A 15099-nucleotide genomic window follows, 5' to 3' on the forward strand; every position below is an offset into this window, starting at 1 on the left:
CACACACACACACACACACACACACACTCACCTGTTCTGGGCTCATGTAGAGTTTAGTTCCCACTTGGCCAGTGTGGCGAGCGTAAACTGGCATAGGGGTGAGGGTGTTTATTTCGTCATCGTCGTCTTCCTCCTGATCCATAGCAGTCACCAGCCCAAAGTCTCCAACTTTCACTACGTCATCCAGTGTGAAGAAGATATTAGAGGGCTGACAGAGGAAGAAAGGAGAGAAGGTGCGAGACAGAAAGAAATAGAGAAAAAATTGTTATTCCTCAGATCTATGGATTTAGTAGACAACATAGAGCACAATTAACAAGTCCTACCTTCAGATCTCGATGCATTAGCCCCTTGCTGTGGATGAAGTCGACAGCTTCTGCGATCTGCAAAAAGATGCCGAGACACTGCGAGTGCTCTCTGAGCTCAGGCTGAGAGCGCTGCGCCATCCAGTCCTTCAGGTTCTCCTTCCTGCACAGCTGCATCTGGATGTACAGGTAGACTTTGGGTGTCTGGGCAAGCCGTGGAGCAGCAGTGGGAGCTTGGGATGGCAGTTTCAGAGACGTTGGCCGGGGGGGAGAGAAAGAGAACGGGCCTGAGGAAGCAGTGGGGTGAGATCTGGAACTCGACTGAGAGGGAACTGGTGTGGATAGGCTGAGCTCTGCGTCGTTGTCATGCTGATCGCACCCAGAGTCTTCAAAAATTATGTCAAATGAGGAAGAAGTGCAGTCGTTATGGGCCACTGTGCGGGGAGGACAGAGCTCGAAAGAATGCGGCGATCCCGAGAGTTCCGTGTTGGGCTCAACATCGGCCTGACTGTCCTGATCCGACATCATGCTGTCCAGCCCTAAGCCTTCCACACACACGTGATCCTCAGCAAGCACACCAACGTTGCTACCAGACTCACACTTGCACTGCAAATCCAGAGGAGAGGGAGTGGAGACGGGCACCTTCACAGAAAAAGCCTCCATGCCTCCATCTGGAGAGCTGAGCAGCCAATCAGTAGCACTGAAACACAAACAAGAGTACAGTCATGCAATGGTCTCTCAAGTATCCCTAAATTTAATGTTATAGTATCTAAATATTTAAGGTAGGATAGTTACACTGTTCAATTTTTATACCCATTAAATGAATAGCTAAGGCTTCTGCCTGAAGCAGAGTTATAATCTCAGCACCTTATTGAGCAGTAGCTAAATCGACTGAAACATACCACAACAATTATGATCGGTTATCAGGCAACACAGCAAGCAGGTTTGGTGTTAAAATGCTTAAAACATGATGGTTTTAAAGCTGTGAAGCTTATTTCACACCATCACCCAGGCCTGGTTTATACTTCAGCATTAACTGTATTTGTGCTGAGATGCAGGGAGGGGGATTATGGGTAAAGCATGGCATATAGTGACAATTCACTTTCTACCAGAGAGCTAACTATAAATCTCTGTGCCGATCGGTCTTGAAGTGAACACTGATTGGTTGGGCGTGTCCTCATGCTCCCCAAACCCGCCTGAAAACCGCTTTGTATTAGTTATATTCTCACCGTTCTTTCTTTTCGAGAGGAGGACATCTAGTAGAAATGAACAAAGCAAGCAAGTAGATCAGTTTTTTCCCCATGTTTCATGTTTTCCTCACACACAGTGCTATTACATTAGTATATAGTAATAGCTTTATGATTTCTGCACAGAAATCATCAATCATGTTATTGTGGGAATATGAATAGAAAGGGTTAAAGCTTTATACTGGCCGAAGATGAATCCTGTAGGATCGTACAGTTTACCTTCTTTTCCTTCTAAAGTGATGATCTAAAAATGAATTAAATCTAAGACGTCAGTTATCGTGGGCTTGACATAACTGAGGATTCAAATCCTGGTTAAACTGAAGTACCCGACAGAGCAAAGATGCAGAAGAGTAAATAGAAGTACATAATAGTAAAACACTTCAGAAATGTTTACAGGGATAACTGAATTGGTTTATAAATGATCACGGACTGTTTCTTCTTTTGTTTATTGTTTCAACAGGGAGACACGGAGCTCTTCTTTGTGTATAATTTGTCTCACTGCCTAGAGTTTGTTAATTCTGGCTTGGGTCACATGACACCACCCCCTAGTGGACACACTCATGTTACTTGTAAATATGAAGACCTCAAGCTGTGTGTGTTCTTGATTCCCTGCAGAAACAGGTTTGCAGAAGTATAAATCAGCCCTAACTGAGCTAACATGTAACACTGCAAATGTCCTTTGATGATAGCTTTAGAGCTAATTCAACTCTTCAACAAGCTTGCTCTATATGTCAAGTGTTGATGCTTTTATGTTAATTATACCTGGCATCTTTAAGCCAGCGTCGATCCATTTCCTCCTGCCAGCCCTGAGGTGGGCTCTCCTGCCAAGCGTTGAAGTAACGGATGATACCAGGATGCTCCAGTTTAGCCAAGGCCTTAACCTCCCGCATCACCTTTTCACGGGCCACTTCCCTGAACATACAAACAAATATTTAAACATATGCCATATACACACTGTGTATAATTGAACACTGCACTAGGGATGTAGGTGTCAGTGGTTACCTGTTGGGTAAGCGGATCCTCTTGATGGCGTAATTGCAGTCGTCTACTTTGTTCCGTGCCTCAAACACAACTCCAAAGCCACCTCTCCCTAAACACTGCACTGGTTCAAAGTCTGTCAGGTACCTGCAACACAGAGCCACAGCGTCATCCACACGAACAAAATCTCCTCATTCCAACACTGACAGAGGCAAAAATGGTGTGTTTCATAACATGGGTCACTGCTCATCTGCTTTATGTGGTGAATGTATTTACAGATGGTGTTAGCTGTTACACTTTTTCCTTTCCTGTCCTTTCTCAACACTACATATGTTACATGCAGTCCTACAGGAAACAGCTACAAAATTGGCAGTCTCTAAAAAGTGCTGCTGTTCTTCCATCACAACGAAGAAAATAAAAACTGAAATAAGTCTGACTTTTAGCTATTATATTGAAATGACCTCTTATGGAAATAAAGTAGAAATCCTAACTGACTGAACACAGGATATGTATAGTAACATGAGGTAATGTAAGATATTGTATGAAGATGTGAAAAATTTGAGTATGTTATTATGCAAACTTTTGTTGTGAACTGCATGTTCAGTTGGAGATATTTTTGAAGATGAATATTTTATTGTTGCAATATAACTAGATATAACAAATTTTTTTATTCTAATATCACGGGTCAGTCTGATGTCTGATGGCAAAAGCACTCCAGGCAAGCTGTCCTCCATTTAAACTAAATATTAAAAAGAAGGAATGTCTATCCATACATCCATTCTGTAAAGCGTTTATCCTATAACTCATGTAATCAATAACAATAATAACAATAACAATAATAATAATAATAATAATAATAATAATAATAATAATAATAGGCTAGTTAACCTGTACCAGCTAGGATTTGGTGGTAGTGTTATGGTTACAGTTTAGCATGAGCCACTGTTCATGTATCAGCCCAGAAGGTGTTTAGGCCAGCACTTTTTCTGCCTATGGTGACAGCAGCCCCAGTGTGATGAACAGTAAGCAAGCAGCAGGGTGTAGAATTTCTCTAAATAGAAGACCAGCTGTTCATAAACATGAAACATTCCTGCCATGACTTCTCGAAAAGCATATGGTTGCCACCCGAAACTCTAGCAGCACTCCTGCAACGTGCAAGGGTGTGTTCTTGTATTCTGTGGCATGTGTGGCTATGTGTGTCCTGCTTTGTGTGGATGTTGCAGCTGTGCCGTTATAATGAGACCAGCATTTTCATTTTGCTAGAAAACCCCTTCACTTCGAGGTCCACATCTTGGTTACAGTTAATGTCCCAAATGTGTCAAACCTTGCTAAACCTTACTTCATTAGCATAGCTAAGCACTTTTGTACTTCGCTCTGGATAAGGGCGCCTGCCAAATCCCGTAAATGCAAATAGCTTTTACCTGGACACATATTCACTGGGCCGTGTGTCTGTTACCGCCTCCCTGGGTTCACTGACGTCCAGCTCATACTTGGTGTCTGTCTGACACTGTGTCTCAGACTCCTTCCGCTGCTGCAATTAAACCGAGAAAAAACAAAGTGTCCAAACACATCCAAACAATCGTAACCACTTTTAATCAGAATGAAGTGTTTACCAGAGGGGGTGCGGTAATGTAATTTGTAAGGGATTCAACTGGCTGATTTGGATGGTATAAAGTGTCTGAGTAATTTGCTTAAATTGCTACAAAATAGCCCAGATGGGCAGGTTAGCTTTACACAACAGACAGAAGACGCAATAACAATAACATGGTACATGCCTTTGTCTATTACCAAGTTTAGTAATTACATTACTGTGAGATCACTTCAAACTACTACTGAAAGCTCTATATCTAGTGAAGTACAGAAGATGTTTCCTTGGGTATGACTGCTCTTTCCCTGACGTATATCGGATTAAACTCATGGATTATATTGTTAATGAAATGAATAACAAAAAGGAAGCAGCTCTAAAATTTTGTGTGTGCTATGGAGCGTTCCTATCTTACCCGTATGTACGTTGCGTGTGGGTGGAAGAACTTGCGAACGATGTATGTGGTAGCGGCAATGCAAAAGATGATGGTGCCCAAGATCTCTTTCCACCATGGCAGAAGTAGCACTGGGTCCTTCCTCCTCATCCCTCCAGCCTCACTGGTATGCAATACGCTCACTGCCGTCACCTCACGCCGACCACGGTAGCGTGTACTGTATGGGAAGTAGTACCCATTATCTGCATGGACAGGGAGAGATATTATACAAAAACATCAGTTATTAATCCTTTCAAAAACCCTAACAGTCTAGTTCTGGATGTTAGAAAGAACAGAAGGCCGTTCTAACCATGAGGATACTGCAGTATAGACAGAGCACCATTGCTGTATTCCTCATAGGAATGTTTGTCGTTGTTCAAGCACTTGTCAAACTCCTTTGTCCCCACGAGCGCCGGAGTGCGTGAAGGAGAGTCTGGGATAGACCGACATTAAATATAATTACTTTAACACAGCAATTTACCACGCTAAAAACCATATGTCTGGGTTAAATTGTGCAAACGTACGGATAAGAGGCTTCCATTTGACAGTGGGAGGAGGAATGATGTCTCTGCTAGAGTGGTGGCTTTCCAGGGCTTTGGGCTTAGATGGAAACTTCTCGGTCATTCGAACCGATGACTGTAAATACAGCTGACCTTGAAACATCCCTGTAAGCGGAAACAATTGTTAAATAAACTTTTCTATATTTCCCTTGGACCCTCACACACACACACACAGTTCATGTACACAATACCTAGGTAAATACTCGACTCTGTGGCTCCACGTGCCTCCTCCACCAGGTCATCATCCTCCTCATGAATCTCATTCTCTGGCTGGACGGTGTAAGAGGTGTCATCAAACAGACTGATAGGGGTCACCTTTCCTTCTTTAACCAACCAGGCTGAGGCAATGGGTGTGCAGAACTACAGAGAAAGGGAGCAGAGTACACACATCAGCAGAGCTGTCATTAATTATTTTTCTTTAGTTATTTAGGAATCAGTTAAGTAATTGTGTTACATGTACACAAACAGTCAGCTGCTAGCAGGAATGTGCACCACAAGCACTCTTTTGGTGTACACTGGGAATAAAATGTCTCAGGTGTGGGCAGTTTCCATTGAAAGTCTATAAAAGTACCTCACGTTCGCAGATTAAGCACATTTTAAACTAGAATTGATGCTGCACCCACAGTACATCACAACCACTTTCTTTTATTCAATTATTTGTTGACATTCGCAAAAATTCGAAAATGTGCACCGTCAGATCATTTTAAACATGCACTGCCACTCATTTCATCTTAAACATATCTGTACAATCAAACTCATGTCCAAGTTTGAGCTTAGAGCCTGATCGTATCACAGGGAGGACGATTAAATTCCAAAAATCCAAGCGCTCACCTTATGCTCCCAGATGAGCTGTCCTCCAGGTCCACTGCTAAACGCCATAACCTTCAAGTCTGGAATAGACACTTTGATGACCAGGTCTATGCCTTCTGTCTGTAGGTGTGCGTTAGCATGGTTTTGACTATGTGCTTCTGCGTCCTCCAGGATCACACGTTGCCAGTCATGTTGCATTTCATGCCACGTCTCCTTGTTGCCTGTTTCCCCTTCCAAGGAGCTGAGCTGTGTCTCAGTCTCTGGAACAAACTTTAGCTGAAAGTTTCCCACACTGAAGTTCCACCTGACAGACAGGGACAAATGGTCAATAAAGTCAAACCTTAACTGCACAAGCTTCAGTGTGTCTCGAGGTGAACGGACAGGAATACGACCTACTTCTCAAAGCCGCTGCGAGGGGTCACAGCTCTGACGGTTTTCTGTGTTCTCTGCAGTAGCAGCATGTCCTCTGGCTCGGTCTCCTCCTCTCCCCAATGACTGCAGCCCACAGCTGAACAGATATACTTCAGCTACAGAGAGAGAGAGAGAGAGAGAGAGAGAGAGAATGAAAAAAAGAACAGAGGAAGAAAAAACTAAAACAGAATTGCTAAACCAAACTTTATGACTGCTCGGCACTCTTGCTTTTAAGGAGCTCATTTTGACTTGATTTTAATTCAGGCCACCACAGTATAATTATAATATTAGCCAGAGGAATCCAAAAGCAAATAAACTGGCCATGCTATGCAGCTGGGAGGCGTGGCATTACTCTCCCCTGTCAATCAGTGTGACACTAGCCAATCAGGGGTTTTTATTAGTCCAAGTGTGTTCAGCTGTACTGTGATGTAGCAGGAGCAACAGTTTGGAAAAATAAAAAAGATGTGGTTACTGGCTTCAGATATATCAGAGGAAGCATGAGCTAGCTCTCACACTTCCTGGTTGGCAGCTGGTATGTGACAGGGAAAGCTTTTTAGTGAGCAGGATTTGGCAAAATGGTTTGGAACCTAATTAGAAATTATTTAAATGCATGAGAGTTTGAATGGAAATTTGACATTTTTTCATTAAGCTGTGCCATTTGTCACAGGGAGAATGGAATCACACCGATTGTGCCAGTATACCTTGCCGGTGTAGATTCCCAGACCATAGGTAGTAAGCGATTTTCCTCCAACCAGCACAGTGTCCTCTCCAACACGGTAAGAAGACTCGAGCAGGGATTCCACACTAAAAGGGACAGCCTCCATGCGCTCCCTGTCTCTGTTCCACTGAAACAAAGCTCCATCCAGAGACGGGATGAACATCTTATTCCCAGACACCTGAAGAGGAACAAACGTGGTGTCAGCAGACATGTCCGAGGACACACTGTTTTCTTTCATGTTACATATCAAGCATTACACAGCTAGTTCTTATCCGAAGCTTCAGACAAACCATGAGAAAATCAGCACAGGGAGCACCAGCATCCCAATTTCATCTTTGGGGCCATAAAGACCACCACTGGGCTTAAAAGATTTGGTACTCTTGGTCTTTTTTTCCGTTTTGCAGACTGCTGAAGGTAGTGTGGACTTCTGAAATACCACAGTCTTTTAGAAAGGTTTAAGTAGAATGACTCATATAAATAAGTAATGAATGATAAACATTAGTAAGATACAGAGTAAAACTGGTGCATTCAAGAATTACAAAAAATGACCACTACAGAAAGGATGATGTGATGAAAGCTGGAGAATTCAGTGGAGTTTTCTGCCCGTGTTCCTGACACTGGTCAAGAACTGATATGCTCCTGCTTGCCAAAATAACACTGATAGATAAACTAAATAAAGCTTTAGTACATGCTGACCTGGACCACTGAGTGAGAGAAATAAAAGGGCTTTATTGGTTTTGACAGATGACACATGAACTACTGGGATTTATAGCTTACAAGGCTAAATCTAAACTTACAAACCTTGATATTAAAGACTCAGTAACACACACACAGCCCCATAATGCGCTCATAAGCTTCATGTTGTGCTTAAATTGACCTCGACAACTCCTCACCCGAATGTCCGCCTGAAACCCTCAGCTGCGAGAGAGAAAGCAGCTTGTAGTGATTGACAGATGATCTCATCACCCCATACCCCAGCCAATCACATGAACAATGAGGGATGAATGGCTACCGACGTCAAATCACGATAGAATGGGTAAGAGGTTTAAACAGTGTGTGTGTGTGTGTGTGTGCGTATACACAGAATTGATGAATCCAGCATGTGACCGAGGTGTATGATCACCTGCTCTAATCATTATCCACTCAAACTACAGCTTAAAGCTGCAGTATGCCACTTTTTCAGTTGCACTATTTAGCAAGTAAATAAATAAAAATTCCATATTTGGTGTTTTTGCTGCTGTAAAGCCTGGAAAGCCTTAAAAAATTGATCAAAATTAATCTTAAGACAGAGCAGGGTGTACTGGGTGTAAGAACAACAACAGAAGGTTCCTATAATTAATTATATATAATAATATATTTCTAGCAGAGAGGTTTCAGGTACCTGAATACCCAAAAGCTATGCTTTGCTATGTACTGCTGCTTTACACCGACACACAGGAAGATTCACCTAAAGTACTGGATTTCTAATAAAAAAAACAAATAACATACACTGAACACTGCTACAATTTCCTCCTTTTTATAAATATAAAGATCTTCATAAACTGAAGCAAACAATGTAACGAAAAATGTAAAACATTCAATGCTCTATTGTACTTTTATTTAGATATTTCTACGTACACTGAGGAGGCATAACATTATGACCACCTGCCTAATATTGTGTTGGTCCCCCTTTTGCTGCCAAAACAGCCCTGACCCATCATGCCCTGTGTATTCTGATACCTTTCTATCAGAACCAGCATTAACTTCTTCAGCAATTTGAGCAACAGTAGCTTGTCTGTTGGATCGGATCACACGGACCAGCCTTCGCTCCCCACATGTATCAGTGAGCCTTGGCCTTCCATGACCCTGACGCCAGTTCATCACTGTTCCTTCCTTGGACCACTTTTGATAGATACTGACAACTGCAGACCAGGAACACCCCACAAGAGCTGCAGTTTTGAAGATATTCTGATCCAGTCGTCTATCCATCACAATTTGGTCCTTGTCAAACTCGCTCAAATCCTTACGCTTGTCCATTTTTGCTCCTTCTAACACATCAACTTTGAGGACAAAATGTTCACTTGCTGCCTAATATATCCCACCCACTAACAGGTGCCATGATGAGGAGATTCACTTCAACTCTCAGTGCTCATAATGTTATGCCTGATATATAATATAATGTAATAATAATAATAACAATAAAAAACATTTTCATTCACTATGTTCTGAAATCATGTTCGAGCCACAAAACACTGACGAATCAGGACTCTGGAAGGCATGCTGCCCGTGTCTGAGTGTTAAACTCCTAGATTCCCCTAAAACCATGTATGAAGATAATAAACTCGTTATAACTCTAACCTAATATTTACAGACCCAAACAGCACGTTATCTGAGCTTAAAACAACGCTTCTGAAGCAGGGAGACACACAAGTTTAATCAGTTCACCAGCATTTCATCACACTGTCAAAATTAGTCTACCTAAAAAAAAAAACAAGCCAGACAATTAATCTGGATCACAACGGAGTGAATTAGGTGTCACGAGCTGCATGAGTCACTACACAGGAAAAAGTAGTTAATCATGTGGCTGAATTAAACGCTCAATTATTTCCTTTAGCTGTGCACCTGAGGCTAGAACCTGCTGTGTGTCTTACTGAAACTAGTCACATCAGCATGCGCAGCAGGACTCACCTATGGGCTAAATACATCATCTGATTGGTAATGGCCTATTTAAATGCAACATGAATAGATTTGATCGTAATAGGATTTATAACGTGGTAGTATTGGAAAAGTTTCGACTGTTCTCCATACCTGGTGTAACTACAGTCTTTAGTGAACTTGTAAACTTTGCTTCTATGCTGAATCTTCTGGTTGTACTGGTAGACTGACTCCAGACCTCGCCCTCTAAATGACACTTCATTACATAAAGCACTTCGCTATTGACTAACCTTGCCAAGCCGGATATGAGGATAATCTTGTCTGACCTTTTAGTCCAGAACCTGATTGTGATGTTCAAGACATGATGCTCTTGACGTTTGACCAAAAGATGCTCTTGCTCATTTAATTTCCTCCATCCTTGAGTTTAGAAGCACTTGCCCTTGGATTTGCAGAAAAACGTATAATTTTTAAAACATAAGGAACTCGGGATTTTGTGTGCAGGTCAAACTCCACATCCTTTTTAGAGTCACATTACCTGAGGTAAGCCTTTCCACTACCTGAGGTGAAACTTAATAATGACATTGACTCAGACTCTTAGCTATATTATATAATGAGCATTACACTGCAACAAAATCAGCAATTCACTCTCTGGCTAAGATTTCACTGGTGTGAATTAAGAGGGCGTGTCTGCAGCACAGGGCATTTTATTTCACGTCGTGCTATTAGACATGTTGCTCTCTATAGCCCTAGAGGTGTTGTCTTGCTGAGATCATTTCTTTAGCCCCGATTGTACCAGCAAGGTGTGTTTTCATCTATCTCCACCGACTGACTTGTCTGTGGTATTAGTGCTGATTCAGTTTCAGGCCACGTGCTGAATGTCATCATCATAAGTCAGCAGAACGTCAAAGTGCATGGACAAGACATTTTGGTGAATCGTCTAATTCCTGCTTGCTGATTAACATAAACAATTGCTTCTTTTCCATCTAATATGTTACTGTGAAATCAGCAATCATGGGAATTTATGATATTGTGTTTTTTTAAATCCCTGTAGCCTATCCTGAGGGTTAAATGTGGGCTTGTTTAAAGTTCATTAAAATTTACTATTTTTTAGGATACCCTACTGTATTTTATTGTTGCATGGACACTAAATATATCATTTTTGTAAACTCCTGACCATCAGACTCACATGTGCTTGATGAACATCATCTTCCAGATTTAGTCCCTAGACCCTTTGCTGTTAATAACCTCTACTCTTCTGGGAAGATTTTCCACGAGAGTGTGTCTGTGGGGTTTTGTGCTTATTTAGCCACAAGAACTTTAGTGAGCTCAGGCACTGATGTCAGGTGAGGAGGTCTGGGGTGCAGTCAGTGTTCCAGTTCAGTGGAAAAGCCGTTTAGCTCTGGTGAATTATAATAATAAATGTTAAATAAGCTGTTAAAAGTAATTCATTCAGAAATTAAATTTTATTTCCATTAAATTATTTTTTTATATACCAACTGACAGTATAATACTAATAATATGTAATATTCATAATAATCATGGAGATATTACAATTAAGTCCTAAATAAAAAGAAAGAAAGAATAAGAATAAAGGCCAGAATGTGTGCATGTTAAGGTGGGTGTACATGCGCATGGAGGGAGGATGACATCATTCCACACATAAGGCATTATCTCATCCTAAAATCCTCTCAGCATGACTCACACCACAACATTCCTCCACCCCACCCCCCCACACACACATACACCACCCCCACCCCTTCAATTCTCGCCTCTCTCTCTCTCTGCTCCATCACTTCTCCTGCTTTCCCTTGTTGTGACAGCATGATTGTGCAGACAGCTCTGTTTACTGCTCGTCTCTCCTGGTGCCACGGCATGCTATAGGTGAGTGCTCGGTGCGTGCACCATGGAGAGGGCCAATCAGACGGGGACAGGCCGCTCTAATCACTGAGCAGACTGCCTCGGCCAATTGGAGTGGCTGCTTGTGTGATACCCGGGGGGGAAAAGAGGTGGGGGAAGAAGCTTAGAGCCAATGGTAGTGCTCTTTCCACAGCAGCCAGGCATTTGAGGTTACCGCCAAAGCAGGCAGTGTGAGTGAGAGAGAGAGAGAGAGAGACAGAGAGAATGATATAAACTCCAAGGAGATAAACACAAATACACCAACCTAGCAAAAAAATATATCCAAATGCACAAATGACATGTATGAACAGCTGTGTAAACATATTTTTATGAACACCAAGTGTGCACAACACAAAAAAAGCACTCCCAGTAGAACAAACTGTTATAAGTCGTACAGCTTGCCTGGCCTATGTTTTGGAGCATGTGTGTGTGTGTGTGTGTGTGTGTACATATACAGATATCCATCATAGTGTAAATCTGGCAAAAAAGTTCTTCCCCCAAGCTAGATCTCAGTCTCTAGTGAATACTATTCTGCATGTGTATATATATCAGTTTCAGACCCAAACGCTGGACCAGTTGTGTGTCTGTTGCGTTACAAACCTCCCCCACACAAACACACGCAGATAAATAGTTTAGCAATGCCCTAGCCTTTTGTACCCAGAGCTTTATTAAAGGCGTTTTTTTTCCCTATACACGTTGCTGTTTAACAAAGAAAAAACAATGTTTAAGAATGCAATAAAAAGCTATGAGTGAAAGTGTAATCATTTTTTTTAAATAATTACAAACAGACTTTTTTCTTATTAATTTAATCTTTAAAGCTGTTTACGTATTTCACTCATTTTTAGTTTTGCTAATCATTATATAAAGTATTTCTGTTCATGCAAAATTACAGTTTATCTGAGTTTATGAACGAACTGAAAGATGCCCATTTATGGTGATATGATATTTTTGTCATACTGTTCACCCCTGTAACGTAAAGTCATGTGGTATAAACACACACGTTTGCGTGCATGTAACTCAAGTAATGGCATGTGAGTATTGTTCACACGTTACGTATACTTGTTTGTTCGTACCTCTGGTTTGCTGAAGCTGGAAGACAGCAGGCAGCCAGAGCCCACGTCCAATTCCCACTGCTTTCGCCCATGATTCAGAGGATCCAGAGCCGCAATCTGCCCATCCAGAGTGCTAATGATCACCAAGCTTCTGCCAAAGATTAAAAAAAATAATAATAATATTAAAAAATAAATAAATAAAAATAGAGATTTGTAACAACACTTTAATGAAGAAATCAGAGCCATTTAAAATTTATGACTGTTGAAACATTATTTAAAAGCAAATCCATCTATTCATTTCACTTTAACACAAAATCTTTATTTTCATAAACTGTTTTGGATGTTTATATATTTTAATGAACCAGTTATATACTCTAATGATGTTAATTATTGATAATGATTCAATGAATGATTCAGCAAAACAGAAAAAAAAAAAAGTGTAATTTACAAATAATTTTAAGTAACATTAAATGTTTTTTCTCCTCTTTCAGTCATCTAGGTTGCTATTCTGGTGAATTTGAAGGAGAAGGATAGTGTGTGATGTTCACCGCCTCACACAGACACTTCAGGATTAAATAAATGTCCAGAAAACAAAATATTTGATTCATCTTGATACATCATCCTGAATTAATTTAGTTTAAAAAAAAAGTGATGCTGACATAAAAGCTTGTACATGTGGAGGGAAAGTGAATAGAAATGTTGGTTAGGATGCAGGGAGGGTTTGAGAGAGGAGGGAAGATGGAGGGGGGGGCAGGGCTTTGAAATCCTCTCGGACAGAGTTACACTTCTCGCTGCACATCAGCGCTGATGGAGTCCGATAGTGAGGGCACCTCCGTACTCATGAATTCTCTTCATTACTGCAGGCTAAGACTGTTTGTTTTTCCTCCACCAATGGGATTCGAGAGTGTAAAACGGTTCAGCTCATCACTCCTGATTGGCTGCTAGTGCCCTCCAAAAATATTTGGACTGATTGGTTGTTGCTAAGCAGTGGGTGTTGGTAGGATGAATGAAGACGCTGAGCCGGCTACACCCCTCTGTGATTGAGTATCGCAGAGTTTCTCAGAGAGAGAGAGAGAGAGAGAGAGAGAGAGAGAGAGAGATAGAGATCACATGTTATTCCCAGGATGAGCTCAAAGGTATTGATCAAATGAATTCTCTCTCAAAATTATTTAACACCGTCCTAACTTTTTGTTCGTTAAGCTATGACAGTAGTTTGCTGGAAGGAAAGAGGGAAAGGAAGGAGGGGGGAAAGGACTGGATAGCCATAGCCATATAGAACTTATGAACATATAATGGCTGATTTTTGAGAAGAATGGTCAGTACAATCTCAGTTTTATTTACTGTTACTTGCTGCCTGTATTTTTAACATGTGCATTAGCCCATATGACTTTCTATTAACTGTTTAGTAAAAAACAGATTTTTCACTGAAACCTACTAAAATCTGACACCAACATCCATGTTGAGAAGTTTAGAAGCAGGCAAATACTCCGCAGCACATGTTCTAAACTCTCATCATATATGCTCTTTGCCTCCTGATCCTCGGGCATGCATTTCTAATAGCCACAGCTCTTCTCAAACCCAAACATGCTCGAGAGGAGCATCCCCCCTATCACCACACACACACACACACACCTGACAAAAAGAGACCTTACCAAAGCAAAAAACACAGATACCCAAACTCACACAGTATCTGAGGTATTTAGACCAATCACAGACAAGCTCTCTAGCCCAGCACCCAATAACAACTCTGCTGCGTAACAGGACGTCCAATCAGAATGCAGTCCCATGAAAAAGATCAGCCAATGAGCAGATAGGACTCACTGTAACCATGCAACAGCAAGCGGCAACTGCCGTCCTACTATGAGCTCTAAAAAGTAAAACACACACACACACACTCACACACTCTCCAGTGGCAGTGTGAGCACGTGGGGAAGTTGTGGATGTGAAGCCACACCCCTGCAGAGAAGCAGCACAGTTCAAAACACCATGGAGAGCAGAAGTGGGCACAAGAAATTTGGGGCACGGAACCCTAAAGGTCTCTCAGACTTACAAAGGACTCCGAAAACACAAAATATAAAGCACACACACTTTAATAGACACAATGCAATGCAACACAAACAAAACTGTGTGTGAGGTGTTGTGTATATATTTATATTTATATATATACACTAGTCTGTTGTATCTATAAACTATATTGTTTCATTCTGATGGTGTATATAGACACATTCAGACACTATATTTATAAGCATTTACAAAATATCTTTCTTCAGCAGTTTTTCTGCATGGACAACAACCAAATGTAAAAACTATACCGGACCTCTACTATCCAGAGGACATGTGAAGATACTGTGTACGCTCACAGCCACAGGTACCAGGGTGTGTCTACATCACATCACATGTTGCACAGAGTAAGAGATGAGGTTTATTCAGCATGTTCCGGATATATACACATATAAAAATGCACACAGAGACA

The 15099-nt window shown here is 41.3% G+C and overlaps 1 protein-coding gene across 1 annotated transcript in view; it reads right to left on the minus strand.

Moving 5' to 3' along the window:
• Nucleotides 1-15099, minus strand: part of eif2ak3 (eukaryotic translation initiation factor 2-alpha kinase 3) — a 29503-nt gene that overhangs the window by 3857 nt on the left and 10547 nt on the right. The window contains exons 2-14 of the mRNA XM_058385858.1: nt 12648-12777; nt 7028-7222; nt 6312-6442; nt 5937-6219; nt 5297-5465; nt 5070-5210; nt 4856-4978; nt 4528-4748; nt 3949-4058; nt 2552-2674; nt 2312-2461; nt 324-1002; nt 32-208 (exon numbers count right to left, since the gene is read on the minus strand). Of these exons, the coding sequence (XP_058241841.1) occupies nt 32-208; nt 324-1002; nt 2312-2461; nt 2552-2674; nt 3949-4058; nt 4528-4748; nt 4856-4978; nt 5070-5210; nt 5297-5465; nt 5937-6219; nt 6312-6442; nt 7028-7222; nt 12648-12777 (2632 nt within the window). The remainder of the gene's footprint in view (nt 1-31; nt 209-323; nt 1003-2311; nt 2462-2551; nt 2675-3948; nt 4059-4527; nt 4749-4855; nt 4979-5069; nt 5211-5296; nt 5466-5936; nt 6220-6311; nt 6443-7027; nt 7223-12647; nt 12778-15099) is intronic.

This window comes from Hemibagrus wyckioides, linkage group LG03, assembly GCF_019097595.1.
Source record: "Hemibagrus wyckioides isolate EC202008001 linkage group LG03, SWU_Hwy_1.0, whole genome shotgun sequence".
Taxonomy (NCBI): Eukaryota; Metazoa; Chordata; class Actinopteri; order Siluriformes; family Bagridae; genus Hemibagrus; species Hemibagrus wyckioides.